Source organism: Xiphophorus hellerii, chromosome 14, assembly GCF_003331165.1.
Source record: "Xiphophorus hellerii strain 12219 chromosome 14, Xiphophorus_hellerii-4.1, whole genome shotgun sequence".
Lineage (NCBI taxonomy): Eukaryota > Metazoa > Chordata > Actinopteri > Cyprinodontiformes > Poeciliidae > Xiphophorus > Xiphophorus hellerii.
Window position 1 is genome coordinate 6,778,251 of NC_045685.1, and position 14,467 is coordinate 6,792,717.

The window sequence follows — 14,467 nt, forward strand, 5'->3', positions numbered from 1 at the left end:
AGGTGCACTAAGATATTTGCACTTTTCCATATTTGCACTAGTTTTCATATTTGACAGATATGGAAACTAGACCAAAAATACTTGGTAAGATTTTGTGATTTTTGCAGTGAGAAAGGCGTCTTTTCTTTTTAAAAGTTCTTTGAGTTGACTTGATATGTTGTTGTCTTTTAAATACTAGTAAGTATCTAACAGAGGATGTCCCGTCTCTTTCCACGTGTGGGGAAAAAAACAAAAAAAAAAAAACTAAACTATTTCTCCTGTCCAGTTGTACAAACGCCCCGACTGACCGTGTCTCCGTCGTGGCTGAGTCCCGACGCCGCGGTGACTCTGCGCTGCGAGGTGGAGCCTCAGTCTGCAGGAAGGAGGTTCTACTGGTACAAAGCTGCTCCTGATTTGTCGCAGATTAAATTCAGATATGATTTGCTGCCTGACAGCGTCGATGGGACAGTAGAGAACTCCTTCGTCATTCACGAACAGAAACACACAGCAGGATACGCGTGTATAGCCGGATGGGAAAACGTAGAGTATTCCACTAATTACAGTGAACCACAGTTTGTCTGGTCAGCTGGTCAGTATGTTTCTGTTTAATAAACACATTTACAATTCCCTTTGTTGAATGTAGACCTGCGGTCATTTCTGTCCGTAAAACGCAGTCGTTTTAATTGAACATTTGTTTAATTTATGCTAAAGGTAAAAAACAAAGCATAATTCATAAAAACGAAAGATTAATTAGACAGAGCAGAAACAGATAAGCTCTTAGAATTACTTGTTTAAAGATGGATTTAAATGAATCAATCAGCTTCATTTATTAGCTTCTCGGGATTGAAAATACATCGCTGTTAAAATTCGTAAAGTCATCTACAGAATCCTTCAGAATATCATAGAACTCAGAACATGTGCGATTTTCATGTTGATTTTCTCTTGCTTTATTTTGTCTCTCGTATTCCAGATGCTCACCCAGCAGCGTCTCTCACAGTGAGTCCCGTCAGAGAAAAACTTTTCACTTTCGACGAAGTCCATCTGTCCTGCACAGGAAGCTCTGCTGAGTGGAGAGTGAAGAGGCTCGCAGAATCGTCCTACTCGGACTGCTCCATCTGGGGGACAATGATCGGATCCCTGTGCAGCTTCAGCAGCCGCTGGTTCCATAAAGCAGTGTACTGGTGTGAGTCTGGATCTGGAGAGTTCAGCAACGCAGTGAACATCACTATACACCGTAGGTTAATTTATGGTTTTTAATCATCTGACATTCACTCTTTTTTTTCTTCTTTTTTTGTACCATGCTGTCGATGTCAGTTCATCAATTTTCAGCTTTGAGTTGCTTGATGTTGAAGAACAAAGGAATCAACTTGATAACATTTTGGAGTCGTTTGTTTGTCCCAACGAAGAAATAAGCGAAGAAAGCCGAGCCTCGTCTTTTTTAGCATTTCTTTTAGTTAACGTTGTTGCACAGCTTGGCTGTATTAAATTTCACATCTATTTACAATGAAAAAAATCTAAACTGTTTCTGTCCAGTTGCACCGATGCTTCACCTGACTGTGTCTCCATCATGGCTGAGTCACGGAGCCTCAGTGAACCTGAGCTGTGAGGTGGATCCTCCGTCCGAAGGATATAGGTTCTACTGGTACGAAGCTGTTCCTGATCTATCAAGAAATGGCTACAGATATGAGCTGCTGCCTGATAACGTCAACGGGACGAGGCAGGACTCCCTCGTCATTCATGGACAGAGGCACACAGCAGGATATGCATGTAGGGTGGGATATGGAAACCCAGAGTTTCTCTCTCGATACAGTGAACCAAAGTTTGTCTGTTCTCCAGGTCAGTGCGTTTCTCTTCTTACAATTAACTCGTTTTTGTGATTTAGCAACCTGACCTCCGTACCTGTGGTTTTTACCACACAGGTTGGTAAAAGTAAAAACGTAGAGATATGACTTTATCGTTGGAAAAGAACGGAAAGTATTTTTAAAGGGTATAAAAAGAGGAGAGGATGATTTGTAGTGATTTATTTTTTTCGTCCATGACCAACTATCAATGTTTAAAGATTTTAGTTCAGAAAATGTTTTTTTTTTCTTTACTTGGACACCATGAAAGGTTTTAATTTGAAACCATAAATTCTGATTCTGAATTGAGGACTTGTTTCTTCCCTTTTCCTTTTTATTTACACTGATTCCTCCGTTCATGTTGTTTTATTTAGTCTCCCGTCCAGCAGCGTCTCTCTCAGTGAGTCCTGACAGAGAGCAACACTTCACCTCTGAGTCTGTGACACTGAACTGTACAGGAAACTCTGCCGAGTGGAGAGTGATGGTGACGAGTGAATTAAGCTTCTCATCGTACACCGACTCCTGCTCCACCTGGGGGGCAATGAATGGATCCTTGTGTACCTTCAGCAGTCCTCAGTACTCTAAAGCAACGTTCTGGTGCGAGTCTGAATCAGGAGAGCTCAGCAACGCAGTCAACCTCACTGTACAAGGTACAACCTGTGTGTGGCTTTTTATTCAGTGCAACAGCTTTATTATCTCTGCTAGCCCTACAAAATTTAACAGAAAAAGTGTAAAATATCTTAATCATATTTAATCTTATCTATAATCAAGTTTTTATTCTACTAACAAGTTGCCTATTAGTCTTATTAAGGTTTCACTTTAATTTCCTACTTTAAAAAAATGCCCTAAACGCATCAGGCGAGCTGCTCCTCCTCAGGACCTGCTGTACAAATTCAGCTCCCCTTTTTGTCAAAGATGCAATGCAACGGGCCAAATGTTTGTCGACTTACATAACAAACATTTTCTTCTTCTGTGGTGTAGAGAATTAATTTAAATCAGATTGTCTGAAAAGCGCCCGCCGCGTTTTTATGTGACCTTTTTGGATGTAGATTTAGTTTCAGGGTGTCGAGATCACAACACAAATTGTTCCCAAACTTTGAAATCACCTTAGATTTTGATTACAGCCAACTATTGGCTATCATGACCAGCGTTTCCGCGTGCTCTGGGGAAGTTGACCTCTGCGACAGTAAATGTTGACGTGCATTTACAAAATGCAATAAACGGTAGTATCAAAAAGTTGTCATCGTTTGGACACTTTTACCCTTTTGGATTGGATTTTAAAAATCAACCCTAGTCAACAAAGTTTGGCTTTTTGCCAAAACAGACATTCTCTGTTAAAAATTAAACACAAAATGTTACTGTGCTGATAAACATTGTGAAAAATTAGTATATATTTGTCAAAAAATATCTATGTTGAGTTTGTCCTTCATAACTTCCTCCAATTGTCTCCAGCAGCTGATTTCTGGCTGAAGTTTAATATCTTCTGACTGGTTTGCAGATGAAGATCTTCTCCTGGTGAGCCCCGTCCATCCTGTGACTGAAGGAGCTTCTGTTACTCTGGGCTGCATAACGAGAGAACAAAACAAACTTTGCAATGTGACTTTCTATCACAACAACAAGCTGAGACAAAATGACAGCAGAGGAGAGCTGAAGATCTCTGCAGTGTCTCAGTCAGATGAAGGTTTCTACAAGTGTGAACATTCAGGAAAAGTTTCTCCACAGAGCTGGGTGGCTGTTGAAGGTGAAGCAGAGTTAAAGCACTGTCTGTGATTTTACAAATGAGGCGACTGTTTCATTTATTTCGAGAGAAATTTTTAATACTTTTTTATTTTTTTTCGCTTTGCCAGCTGTTTTAAAACAGAGCAGCTCTTCATTTCCTGTAATGTGGGCCGTCGGACCGGTTTGTGGAATCGTCCTCGTTGTTCTCCTGCTGCTTCTGATTCGCTTCATAAGGTTCAAAGGTCAGACTTTCATTTTCTTATGAAGTACCAATAGTTAATGTTTGATAAGTCACACTCACTTGCCAGCAATCTCATGGTAGAAATAAACAGAAGAGAAACACTTTGAACATGTAATCATTTTGCTATAAATACAAGTAATCTAAGGGTGTATTCACACCAGGAAAGAAAGTCCTTTGATCCAGACCAAAAGCGGACTTTATTTTATTTTTATTTTTTCATTTGGTGTGGTTTGCATTTAATTTGTAAACAAAGCCGGTTGACGATCGAAGGTCCGGATCGAGGCCGGTCTGCGTTCACACCCAAAGCGAACCGTGACAGAATTCACTTGGAAGCACAAAATGTGGACGAAATGCCCGGACCAATGCGGGAAACGAGCTCTGGTTCCTTTAAACCCGACCGAATGTGTCAGGCGTGAATACCTTAGTGTGATCATTGAAGGTATCATTAGATTATTATGGATTTAATAAAGTCAACTTTGAAACACTTACTGATATTTTTTTTAATAAATTGTGTTTTGCTTTTTGTGATGGCTACAAAATTTTTTTGTTATTATTATTTGTAGCTAATCTACAAATATAAACAAGACGTTTTTTGTTTAGTTTTCAACTGATAAATTCTGCTCTATAAAAAGCCAAACTCAAATAAAATTAATATGTCATGATTAGGCCTGTCGCGATAAACGATAAATCGATTAATCGTACGATAAATTAAAACTATCGACGTCATTTCAATTATCGGCATTATCGTCTCTCCCGACCTTTTTCTCTTTCTGTTGATGACACCGAATGAAAAAAGGCTTAACTCCGGTGCTCTCCACTGACCCTCCCTTCCTCATTTCCTTAGTGTAAAGCCCAGCGCACACTACACGATCTTAGAGCTGTCGGCCGATTGTCGGCCCATTTTCAAAACCTGACAGACCACACATTAGCCGACAGAAATTCTAGGTATAACGGTTCGATCGGGTTCGGTCCTGCCGTGTGGTGTCCAACAATGGGCACAAAATAATGGCTACAAGTTCAGTGAACTAATTTTAAAACCAGGTATTAATCAATGCTTTACTACAATCTACCTGCAATGCATGTGGCTAGTGTCAGCGTAAAGTCCTGACTGAATGAAAATCATTAGAACCTATTTATGTCACGTTAACGAAGAACAGCTGAAAAGTTACCGGGTTTATCAACTGCGGTAGCAATTTCGCTCCAACTCCTCCCCTTGTCATTTCTATATTCTTTGCATGTTGAATAAACATTAATGTTGTTTCCAAGTCGACTGGACTTCGGGTTGCGCTGTGTCAGCTGTTTGGGATTCCCCGACGTAATTTCCCCTCAAAAAACACGGAGGAGAATCCTCGCTTTCTGATTGGCTACCTGTCACTTTCAACAGGCTGCGTTAACGATCCCAGTCGGGGAAAATCCCTGATTTAGATCGGAGCGGCAACGAGGATCTACCGTAACACACCACACAATCTTAGAAAGACCAAAGGTCTAAGATTGTTGTAAGGGGAAAAATAGGAGCAAAAAATCGTGTAGTGTTAACTATTGCATCAGGTAGTCGATGTGCCCATCTTCTCTATTTAAATCTAATTATTACTGAAGGGCAACATAATATACAGACTTCATAATCTGCACTCTTTTGGTTGAATGCAGTATTTATTTCCACTTTGGCTTTATGTTGTTTAGTTTTTATCAAGTACATTTTTTGTTAATGGAGACTGAGAATCCATTTTGTTTTTGGTTGTTTTGTTTATTTAGTTTATCAGCTCCAGTGTTAAATATTCTTTTGAAAATAAAGTGTATCTATCTTTGGCAGGAAATTACATGCATTATTATGTCATTTCCATTAAATCAGTGTAAAAAGGTCTTCAGACAATATTATCGTTTATCGCAATAATTTTTTGAGACAATTAATCGCTCAGCAAAATTTGCTATCGTGACAGGCCTAGTCATGATACAATTGTGAAAAGAAATCATTTGCGTTGCATTTTATTAGGCACTTCCTACTTCTACGACTTAGTGAGACCCACTAAAGAACCTGAAAACGGTAAGTTTACCTGCTGAAAATGTGAGATTTCCAAGAAAAGAATGACATCAAGATGACTGAAGTTATGTGTTAATTTGTTACAGATCCAAAGAAAGGTCAAAGCATCTCCTACTCTCTCCTAAACTTTAAAAACACTGGAAACATGAGTGAGTTCCTCCAACGTTGTGGGGTTAAATAATATGTTCTGAAAGTTTCATTTTCAAAACTTTTATTGCTTTTTTCCCCCTCATGTCAGGGTGCTATCTGGAACCAGATGACAGCCCTGTCAATTATGACTTGAGAGTAGGAGCTGCAGGTACAGTCTGCAGAAACAGAAACCATTGGACATCATTTGGTTAGAAATTGTCAGAACTTCTTTATATGTTAGACTTTCAATAGTTGTGGGTTTGGACTACAGGTTCAGTCACTCAGATTCGACATCTTTCATTCACTTTGTCCTAGTTTGAGTTTTAAGATGTTTCTGTTTGGAAACGGTCATGTTTCAGTTTTAACCAATCAGAATCCCACATGGCTGTATGGGCTCAAAACATCCAGAACATTTGACACAACCCAAACACTTGTTTGACGATAGGAATGCTTGTTTAAATTGAATATTTGTTGAGTATTTCAGACTCAAATACAGTATTATCTTCACGGTTAAGATCTATTTGACATTTGTCCTAGTCCATGCAACTGTCTCACCTGATTCCTCTCTGCATTTACAGGAAGGTCCAGTTCAGCAGCAGCCAACGCAGCCGTTTACTCTGAAGTGAAATCGGACTCTGGATATTGATGATGCTGTTTGGACTGAATGCTAGATGGGTTTGTTCCAAAAGACAGCTTTAGATATATATTTTCATATGTACTTAAGTGAGTTATGATCCGGATATCAAAATATTTAATTCAAGATTGGTTCGAGAAAGCAATGTAATATTCCAATGTGAAACAAAACGCCTCCCAGTCATGGAGAAAATAACAAAGACAAAAATACAGGGTAAGGTAAAAATGTACCTTATTTCAAGATGAAATCAGAAATAGGTGCATTTATCCACGTTGGACTATAAAATAAAAAAACTAAACCCAACGTAAAAAGAAGCGGATTTACAGATTAAGAATGTTATTTTACAAAGGGAGAGATTGAGGTTTACATTCTGGCTGTATAGTTTTAAGTGACCACAGGGCAACAAAAACAAATGTATATCACAACAGGGGCCAGTGGAGGCTTCTGATATGGGCGACATGGGCAACCGCCCAGGGTGGCATCTTCTAAGGGGCAGCCTATGCTCTGCCAACCCCTGCGGTGTCCCCCGCTCTCACAATCGAGGGATCTGAATAAAGCACCTTCACCCCCAACTTGATAGACTGATGTGATGCCTAGTTAGTTTACTTAACGGCATAGTGAAAGGGTGAGGGGTTACTGTGGTCGCACATGTTTCCGAGTTAGTCAGAAACATGATAAAGAGAGGAAGTCCCAGATTGTATAACTGCATAACATAAAAAGAGCAGTAACAGTGGGACTTTAACAATGACTTTGAAGAACGACGTCTTCCTGATGCTTGGAAGAGTCATTACGCGTGGAAGGAATATTTACCGACTAGAGCAACAAGCAGGTGCAGCTCAAGTAATGATGATGGGTTTGTTGCACAAGCCTGGGTGTAAAAATGTCGAGCGTTTGGTTTTTCGTAACCACCTGCTGACATGTCACGAGTTAGTGGATTTCTGAGCTTCCTGCCGAGTAGCGTCGAGCGACGGCCTCAGTCTGTGTTGCCATGGACGACCGAGCCATCACCGTCCATGATGGCTCAGCCTTTAAATAAAAGGCTAAAGATTGATGAGATGAATGTTTCATAATGCACATTTTAAAGCCTATCTATTATGTTTACTTGTTGACCAGATGTGTTATGTTATAAGATATTAAGTGGAAGGGAGTCTTTGTATTGTGATGATTACTGAAGGCCGTTCCTGCTGTAACGGTTAAGTTGTATCAAATGATTCTTTGCTGTTTCTTGGCTCTGACTTGCTAATCAAATAATGTCAAGTGAAAATAATTTTTTTTATATCTGTAATGAAAATTTGAGTTTGTGGTGATTTTCACATCGGCAATAAAAACTTGAATCTGTGAAATGCATGAGTGTGCACTAACTAAGACAAGTTGAGCTTGACCTTGGTATGAGAACAGTCAGATAAGGGAGCAGGCAAGGCGGCCTCAGATCAGCTGTAGGGGACAGAGAAGCAAACTGTAACTAGGCCAGAGGGAAGAAAGTTTTCGCCCCCAAAGCACCGTTACTGGACAAGAGCTGGGCTATGGGCTCTACAATGTGCCGGAATCTCACCAACCCAAAGCAGCAGACAACTGACAAATCTGATCAATTGACACATAAAAACCAGGACAAGAAAGAACCTCCCAGCTCAATAATGAAAAACAAAATCCCCCAATATGAAGCAGTGAGCGTGGAAATCCTCCAGGGTCGTTTGAGGCCAATCATTACGACGGAATCCCCAAACAACAGGAAAGGCTCAAAGATCCACCGCCGGCCCAGAAATGGGTCCAAGTTCAATGTCTGTGTTAAACCGCTCTTGTCTAAATTTATCGTACTGAGTATTATTTGCTACTGACGAAACACATGAAGCTGGAAGAGAGTCTCATCGTCGTTTAGACGTAGTTAAGCATAAAACAAGAAAATAAATTGCAGAATTTAGACTCAGGATCCTGGGTGCCGCTGCACTGGCTCAGAATATAAGCTTCAAAATACTGTTAGTTCATAAATCACTGAACGCAAAAACAGCAAAACAGCCAAAACACTGAGTTCCTTTTAGATCTAGACTAAATGCCCACCTGCTGCTGCTGAAACATAAATGAAACACCAATCTTTACAGTTACCCACTTTGAACTGCCTCATTATGTGCAGTACAAATAAATTTCATTGATTGATTGATTGATTGATTGATTGATACTTCCAGAGTAAGAGAGCAATTCACACAATAATCGACAGCTCCTTCCATGTGAATGAGAGGCGACGTCACACCTACAGTCTCACCGTTTCCACAGCGAGCAGCCAACATCGACAAACTAAGCTAAGCTGAAAAATGATTGACCTTAATTAAAGTTAACATGTTATCTTTAACGTTTAAAGATAATGGGAAAAAAGAATAAAGAAAGCTCTACGTATTTAATGGGAGCACTTCCTCAAAACGCCCTGCTCTAAGCTGACGCCATTTTACTCAGTCACGTGTTTTTTAACCATCTCCTCACTTTGAACCTAACATGGAAACATGAACAAGATTTAAGCAAAAATGTTTCTACTCTGTGGTTAATAGTCGCAAACAAATACAATGTGTCCATGGATTCACATTGGTGGAAAAACGAATAATTTGATAAAACAAATAAAATAAATTTAGTGACCCGTTTGTTGTTCAAGGACAAAGAAATAAACGTGATTATTTCGGAAAAAATGAACCGATTTAAAATCTAAACCTGATGTTTTCCTATTAGAGAAGGAACCTACATATTCATTATAGCTGTGTTTTCTCCAGTCTCTGTGAACTATGTGTTGGACATGAAGCGCTGGAGGAACAGGCATGTCAAAGTATGCTGCAGTGATAAACCACAGCAGTGTGGTTAACGTTGTGAAACGGAAACAGAACAACTAGCTATACAATCTTCACTTGACACTTCTTGGCCTTGCATCTAAGGAGGAGGACAGGAGGTTCCAGCCAAGCGTTTATCTGTTGCACCAGGCCGGAACATCCACCCACTGCAATGAACTCATCTCCACTTCTCCTTTCTGTGGCCTCCTTAAATATAATGATTAGTATTTATATAGGTTATTACACTGCCTGGCCAAAAAAAAAGTCGCCACCAAAAAATTGGTCACACTCTCTAATATTTTGTTGGACCGCCTTTAGCTTTGATTACAGCCCGCATTCGCTGTGGCATTGTTTCAATAAGCTTCTGCAGATTAGATTTTAGAAGAGTTTACAAAGCCATTAATAATGATGAAGAGTAACGGTCCCAAAATTCACCTAAGTACTACAGGTCTAATTACATTACACCACCATTACACCACCCAGATGACCGCTCAATGATCATACAGGTTTTTAACATCAGCTGCAGTTGCATCAGAGAGAAACAGGAAATAAAAAGAGATGATCGTCAGAGAGAAAACACCAACAGGAAGGAGAAAGGTACAGGAACTAAAATCAGCTGGAAAGTGGGGAGGATAGGATAGATGGGGACATACATTTTCTAATATGTATGTTAATACTTAGCTCTCTTTGTCAGTCTTTCTGTCTGTAAAGCCTGTTTGTTTTTTTTTATCTTATTTTGTAAGATTGTAAGTGATGCGTAGTGTGATTATTCAGTCATTTTGCCATGTACTCAGAAAAAACCATCTAATAACAAATGTTTATTTTATGTTATGATGAAGATCTTAACATGATATTACATTTGTCCTCTGTCTACATTTAAAGGAAAACATTGCATTTTTTAGTTTACAATGCTGGAAAACAGTTATCCTGTGGTCATACAGACTGTGTGCACAATTATTAGGCAAGTTTTAGTTTTGAATCATATCATTATTTCTATGCATATTTTAAAACTCCAAGCTGTATAAACTCGAATGCATATTGAATATCAACATATCAGCTAATGTGTATTTATTTAACCCTCCTGTTATTTTGCTATAATATGTGAAATTATACAATATGATATAATATAATATTAATTCCTCCCAAATGTCCCATATTTTAAATTCATTGCAGTTTTTTTGCTCCGCTGCTCAAAAAAGTATAAGGAATTTTTTAAAAAGCTGTGATGTAGTCTGAATACTAAATGCGTCTCCGTCTTGAGGGGCGGATTTCTCAAAAAGTCCCTTCAACTGTTTTAGTACGTGCAAGAATGAGCTTGTATTAATTTTGACTGTAACCGCTGTGAGAGATGCTTTCATAGACAAACGTTAAGAAAAGTGTTATGATACTTCATGTTAACACCAATAGCTTTGTGTATTTCTACTTCCTGGAAACAAGAATGTTTTTTTGTGAGCAGCTATCGGAGGAGGTGTGAAAGCATTAATAGTCAATGTTCTGTTGATGAACGTTCCTGCAGAAGCTTAGAATATCACTACTACTGGTGTGCTGACATCTCTGCAGTGTCCATTTCCACCAGTCCTGAAGACAAATAGTATGACAGAGTTTAGTTTCTCTTATTGATCACAACTTTAAACTCATAAAAACTTCTCTTCGTGTAACGTTCCTCCTGACATCGACTGTTACTGACATGATCAGAGTTTCAAATAAAAGATTATTTCATAAAGAAAACGATGATCAAACTTTTTTGTCTGAAAACAAAAACTTTTTCCACCGATTCATTGCTTCAAATGGTTCAGCGAATCATTTCAGACTTTTCATTTGTCGCTGTTTGACGTTAAGCGCTGAAACACTGTAAAAACTCACAGCAGTATTTTTAACGGTGTGAAAAGGAAACGGAAGAACTTTAAATAGTGATCAGACTGCCTCTTGTTCAGTTTGATGCTCAGTGTCTCAGTTGCTGCGTTTTCAGACCTAGCAGAACTTTCTACTGTTACGAAGTAGAAATGTTTCTCTGAAACAAAGCAACACATCAGCAATACTGGATATGAAGATGGGCGACACTTTACTCTTTGTGCTGCATTTATTGAGTAAGTACCTCAGTTTCTATTTATCGTGCTGCTGAAGAAAAATGTTTGAAATAAGAAAACTATAATGTAAGAGCATTATTCTTATAATGTAAGCAGATTATTCCTTGAGTTCATGTCTGGATCCTGGGTTGTTGAGTTGTTTTGAGTTTGATTTGATTCTAGTGTCATTATTTTGTTATAATTTTTTGTCAGATCTTGTTCCTGTTTTCCTTTAGGTCAGTTTGTCTAATTGTTTGTTTCTTGTTTTTAGTTATCATTTGTCACTTTAGATTAATTATGTTTCTTTAGTTATTCTTTGGTGTTAGATTCATTTCCTGTTCAGCTGTGTGCTCTCTCTCGCCCCCTGTGCCACTTTCTCTCTCCCTCTCCTCGGTCTGCCTCCTGCTCCCTCCACTCACAGCTGCAACCTGTTTGCTCATCAGCCCTGGTCTTTTGTTCAGTGTTCAACCTCCTCAGTATTTAAGCCTCTCATTCTCTGTCATTACTTGCCGGATCCTCTCGTCCACTCCTGTCCCTTCCCTGTGTCTCCCTGCTGTTCTCATTCTACTGTTTTGTCTTGGTTTGTGTTTTTGACTTGGCCGCCATTCATTTTTGTAAGTTGTTCTTAATATTCTTTTCAATAAATCTCCAAATTCATTTGTCGCCTCCGTTTCTGTATTTGGCTCTAACATTAACCACCAACGCACATCGTGACAGTTTAACTGGAAATATGAACTGAGCAGAAATAAATATACTGATTGTTGTTAAGCTTCAAACTGTGAACTATAAACAGAATTTCAGAGAGAACATGTATTTGACTTTCTCTAATATTTCTAATATTGAAACAATTTGTGTTTTAGTTCTCTTCTGCTATGGAAACACTCAAGGTAAATCAAATCTTTTATTTTTTTATTTCCTCATTTAGTTCTGATCAGTTTTATCTCACTGAGTTTCAACTTCCTTTTCTTTCTGCCATCTGTTAAGTTAAAAAAAGCAATTTTACTGAAAGATTACAAAAGAATTTAAATACTTTACAGTGAATTCTTTGCTGTCTATATTTATCTGCATGTTTATCATAACAGTGCATTGACAAAAAAACATTTCATGATTTCTTATTGTTTTAAATCTCTTTCCAACAGTTAAACCAGGGCTGACTGTGTCTCCATCATGGCCGAGTCCTGGAGCCTCAGTGACTCTGAGCTGTGAGGTTAAACCTTCATCTGCAGGATGGAGGTTCTACTGGTATAAAGTTGTTCCTGATCTACCACAGAAGAACTACAGACCTGAGCTGCTGCCTGGTAACATCAGTGGGACTGTAGAGAACTCCTTCATCATTACTGGACAGAAACACACAGGAGGATTTGCATGTAGAGCTGGAAGAGGAAACCCAGAATATTTTACTAAATACAGTGAACCAAAGTTCATCTTTTCTGCAGGTCAGTTCTGTTTCTGTTGTTGCTCCTATGTTCAGTCATCACCTTCATCCATCCTTGTTTTAACTATAAACTTCAATATTAATTATCAACCAACCTGAAAATTCAAATGCTGAACTTTAGATTTTGTTAGAGATTATGTCTCTTAATCTGCTTAAAATTCTATTGGCTAAAACAAACTTGTTTCCTGGAAAAGATTTTCCTCAATCATCTTTTGACACTTTTATTAATAATTGATTTGTTGATTGTATGTACCATGCTGTGACATGGATGACATAACTACTTCCATAATAGGGCTGTATTGTGCATGAACAGATCTGACCAGTAGCAAGCGACTCCATCAGTGGTCAATGTGTGACATGTCTGATCCAAACTGGTCTGCTATCCTCCCCACTTTCCAGCTGATTTTAGTTCCTGTACCTTTCTCCTTCCTGTTGGTGTTTTCTCTCTGTCGATCATCTCTTTTTATTTCCTGTTTCTCTCTGATGCAACTGCAGCTGATGTTAAAACCCTGTATGATCATTGAGCGGTCATCTGGGTGGTGTAATGGGCAGCAATATAAACTCCAAAACATTCAAAGTGGACAAATCATAAAAATACTATAAATAAACATGCAGAACAGCAAACTTAAATAAATGAACACAGCAAAGTATTTAAAGAAAACATACAAGTTAGAAAGTTAAACCAAAAATATATATATATCTGCCCATGGAAATGATTTGATCATGTCTTTAACATTTAAGCTAAAGAATATCTGAATGAATGTTTTTCTATCTGCTTGTGTTGATTCTTTTCTCCATGATGTTTTTCAGATCCTCATCCAGCAGCTTCTCTCTCAGTGAGTCCTGACAGAGAGCAACACTTCACCTCTGAGTCTGTGACTCTGAACTGTGGAGGAAACTCTACTGAGTGGAGAGTGATGGGGTTCATAGAAATAACCAAAGTGTTATTTGTATCAGATTGCTCCAACTGGTGGAAGATGACTGGATCTTCATGTACCATTAACAGTCACTGGTCCCATAAAGCAGTGTACTGGTGTGAGTCTGTATCAGGAGAGTTCAGCAATGCAGTCAACATCAGCATAAATGGTATGTTAATATGAAAGTTATTTTGTTCACCAGAGGAATTTTAGGCTGAATGCAATAGATCAATTATTTTTTCCTCTTGTTTTGCAGATTTAATGTAAATTACTTTTTATTTAAAAAGGAAGGCCTAGTTTCGGATCCAAAATAATTACTTCTCATTCATCCTTGTTCTTATTACTTATAAAGTTTTTGTTGTTGTTTCAGCTGCTGTTAGAAATGTTGATGCACATAGTTGCTACATAATTCACTAATAACTGAAATCCAAATATTTATTTGGCAAATTTTACAATTCAAATAAAAGATGCTCAAGATAAAATGTAAAACTTCAATGATGAAAATCGTTTGTTCAGGTTTTTCTCTAATTGTCTCCAGCAGCTGATTTGTGACTGAAGCTTAATTTTCTCTGACTGGTTTACAGATGAAGATCTTCTCCTGGTGAGCCCCGTCCATCCTGTGACTGAAGGAGCTTCTGTTACTCTGAGCTGCAGACTGAGAGGA

General features: G+C 38.5%; 1 protein-coding gene and 1 long non-coding RNA gene across 2 annotated transcripts; both read left to right on the forward strand.

The window, feature by feature from the left end:
* Nucleotides 1-790: 790 nt before the first annotated feature.
* LOC116732337 (obscurin-like) lies at nt 791-7,921 on the forward strand. The gene is made up of 9 exons (XM_032582433.1): nt 791-1,213; nt 1,513-1,815; nt 2,192-2,467; nt 3,316-3,558; nt 3,665-3,778; nt 5,768-5,818; nt 5,902-5,964; nt 6,054-6,113; nt 6,523-7,921. The coding sequence occupies exons 1-9, from the start codon at nt 895-897 to the stop codon at nt 6,588-6,590; spliced, it is 1,497 nt and encodes a 498-aa protein (XP_032438324.1). The 5' UTR covers nt 791-894; the 3' UTR covers nt 6,591-7,921.
* Nucleotides 7,922-13,817: 5,896 nt separating this feature from the next.
* Nucleotides 13,818-14,467, forward strand: LOC116732384 (uncharacterized). Its single transcript, XR_004341767.1, has 2 exons — nt 13,818-13,972; nt 14,388-14,467. It is a non-coding gene; the product is annotated as an uncharacterized LOC116732384 (long non-coding RNA).

What these genes read in the sequence shown, in the direction of transcription:
- LOC116732337 (XM_032582433.1), top strand. Translation starts at nt 895, where the DNA reads ATGTGCGATTTTCATGTTGATTTTCTCTTGCTTTATTTTGTCTCTCGT. An exon ending in AGTGAACATCACTATACACC is followed by an intron (nt 1,214 to 1,512) that starts GTAGGTTAATTT and finishes GTTTCTGTCCAG; the next exon opens with TTGCACCGATGCTTCACCTG. An exon ending in AAAGTTTGTCTGTTCTCCAG is followed by an intron (nt 1,816 to 2,191) that starts GTCAGTGCGTTT and finishes TGTTTTATTTAG; the next exon opens with TCTCCCGTCCAGCAGCGTCT.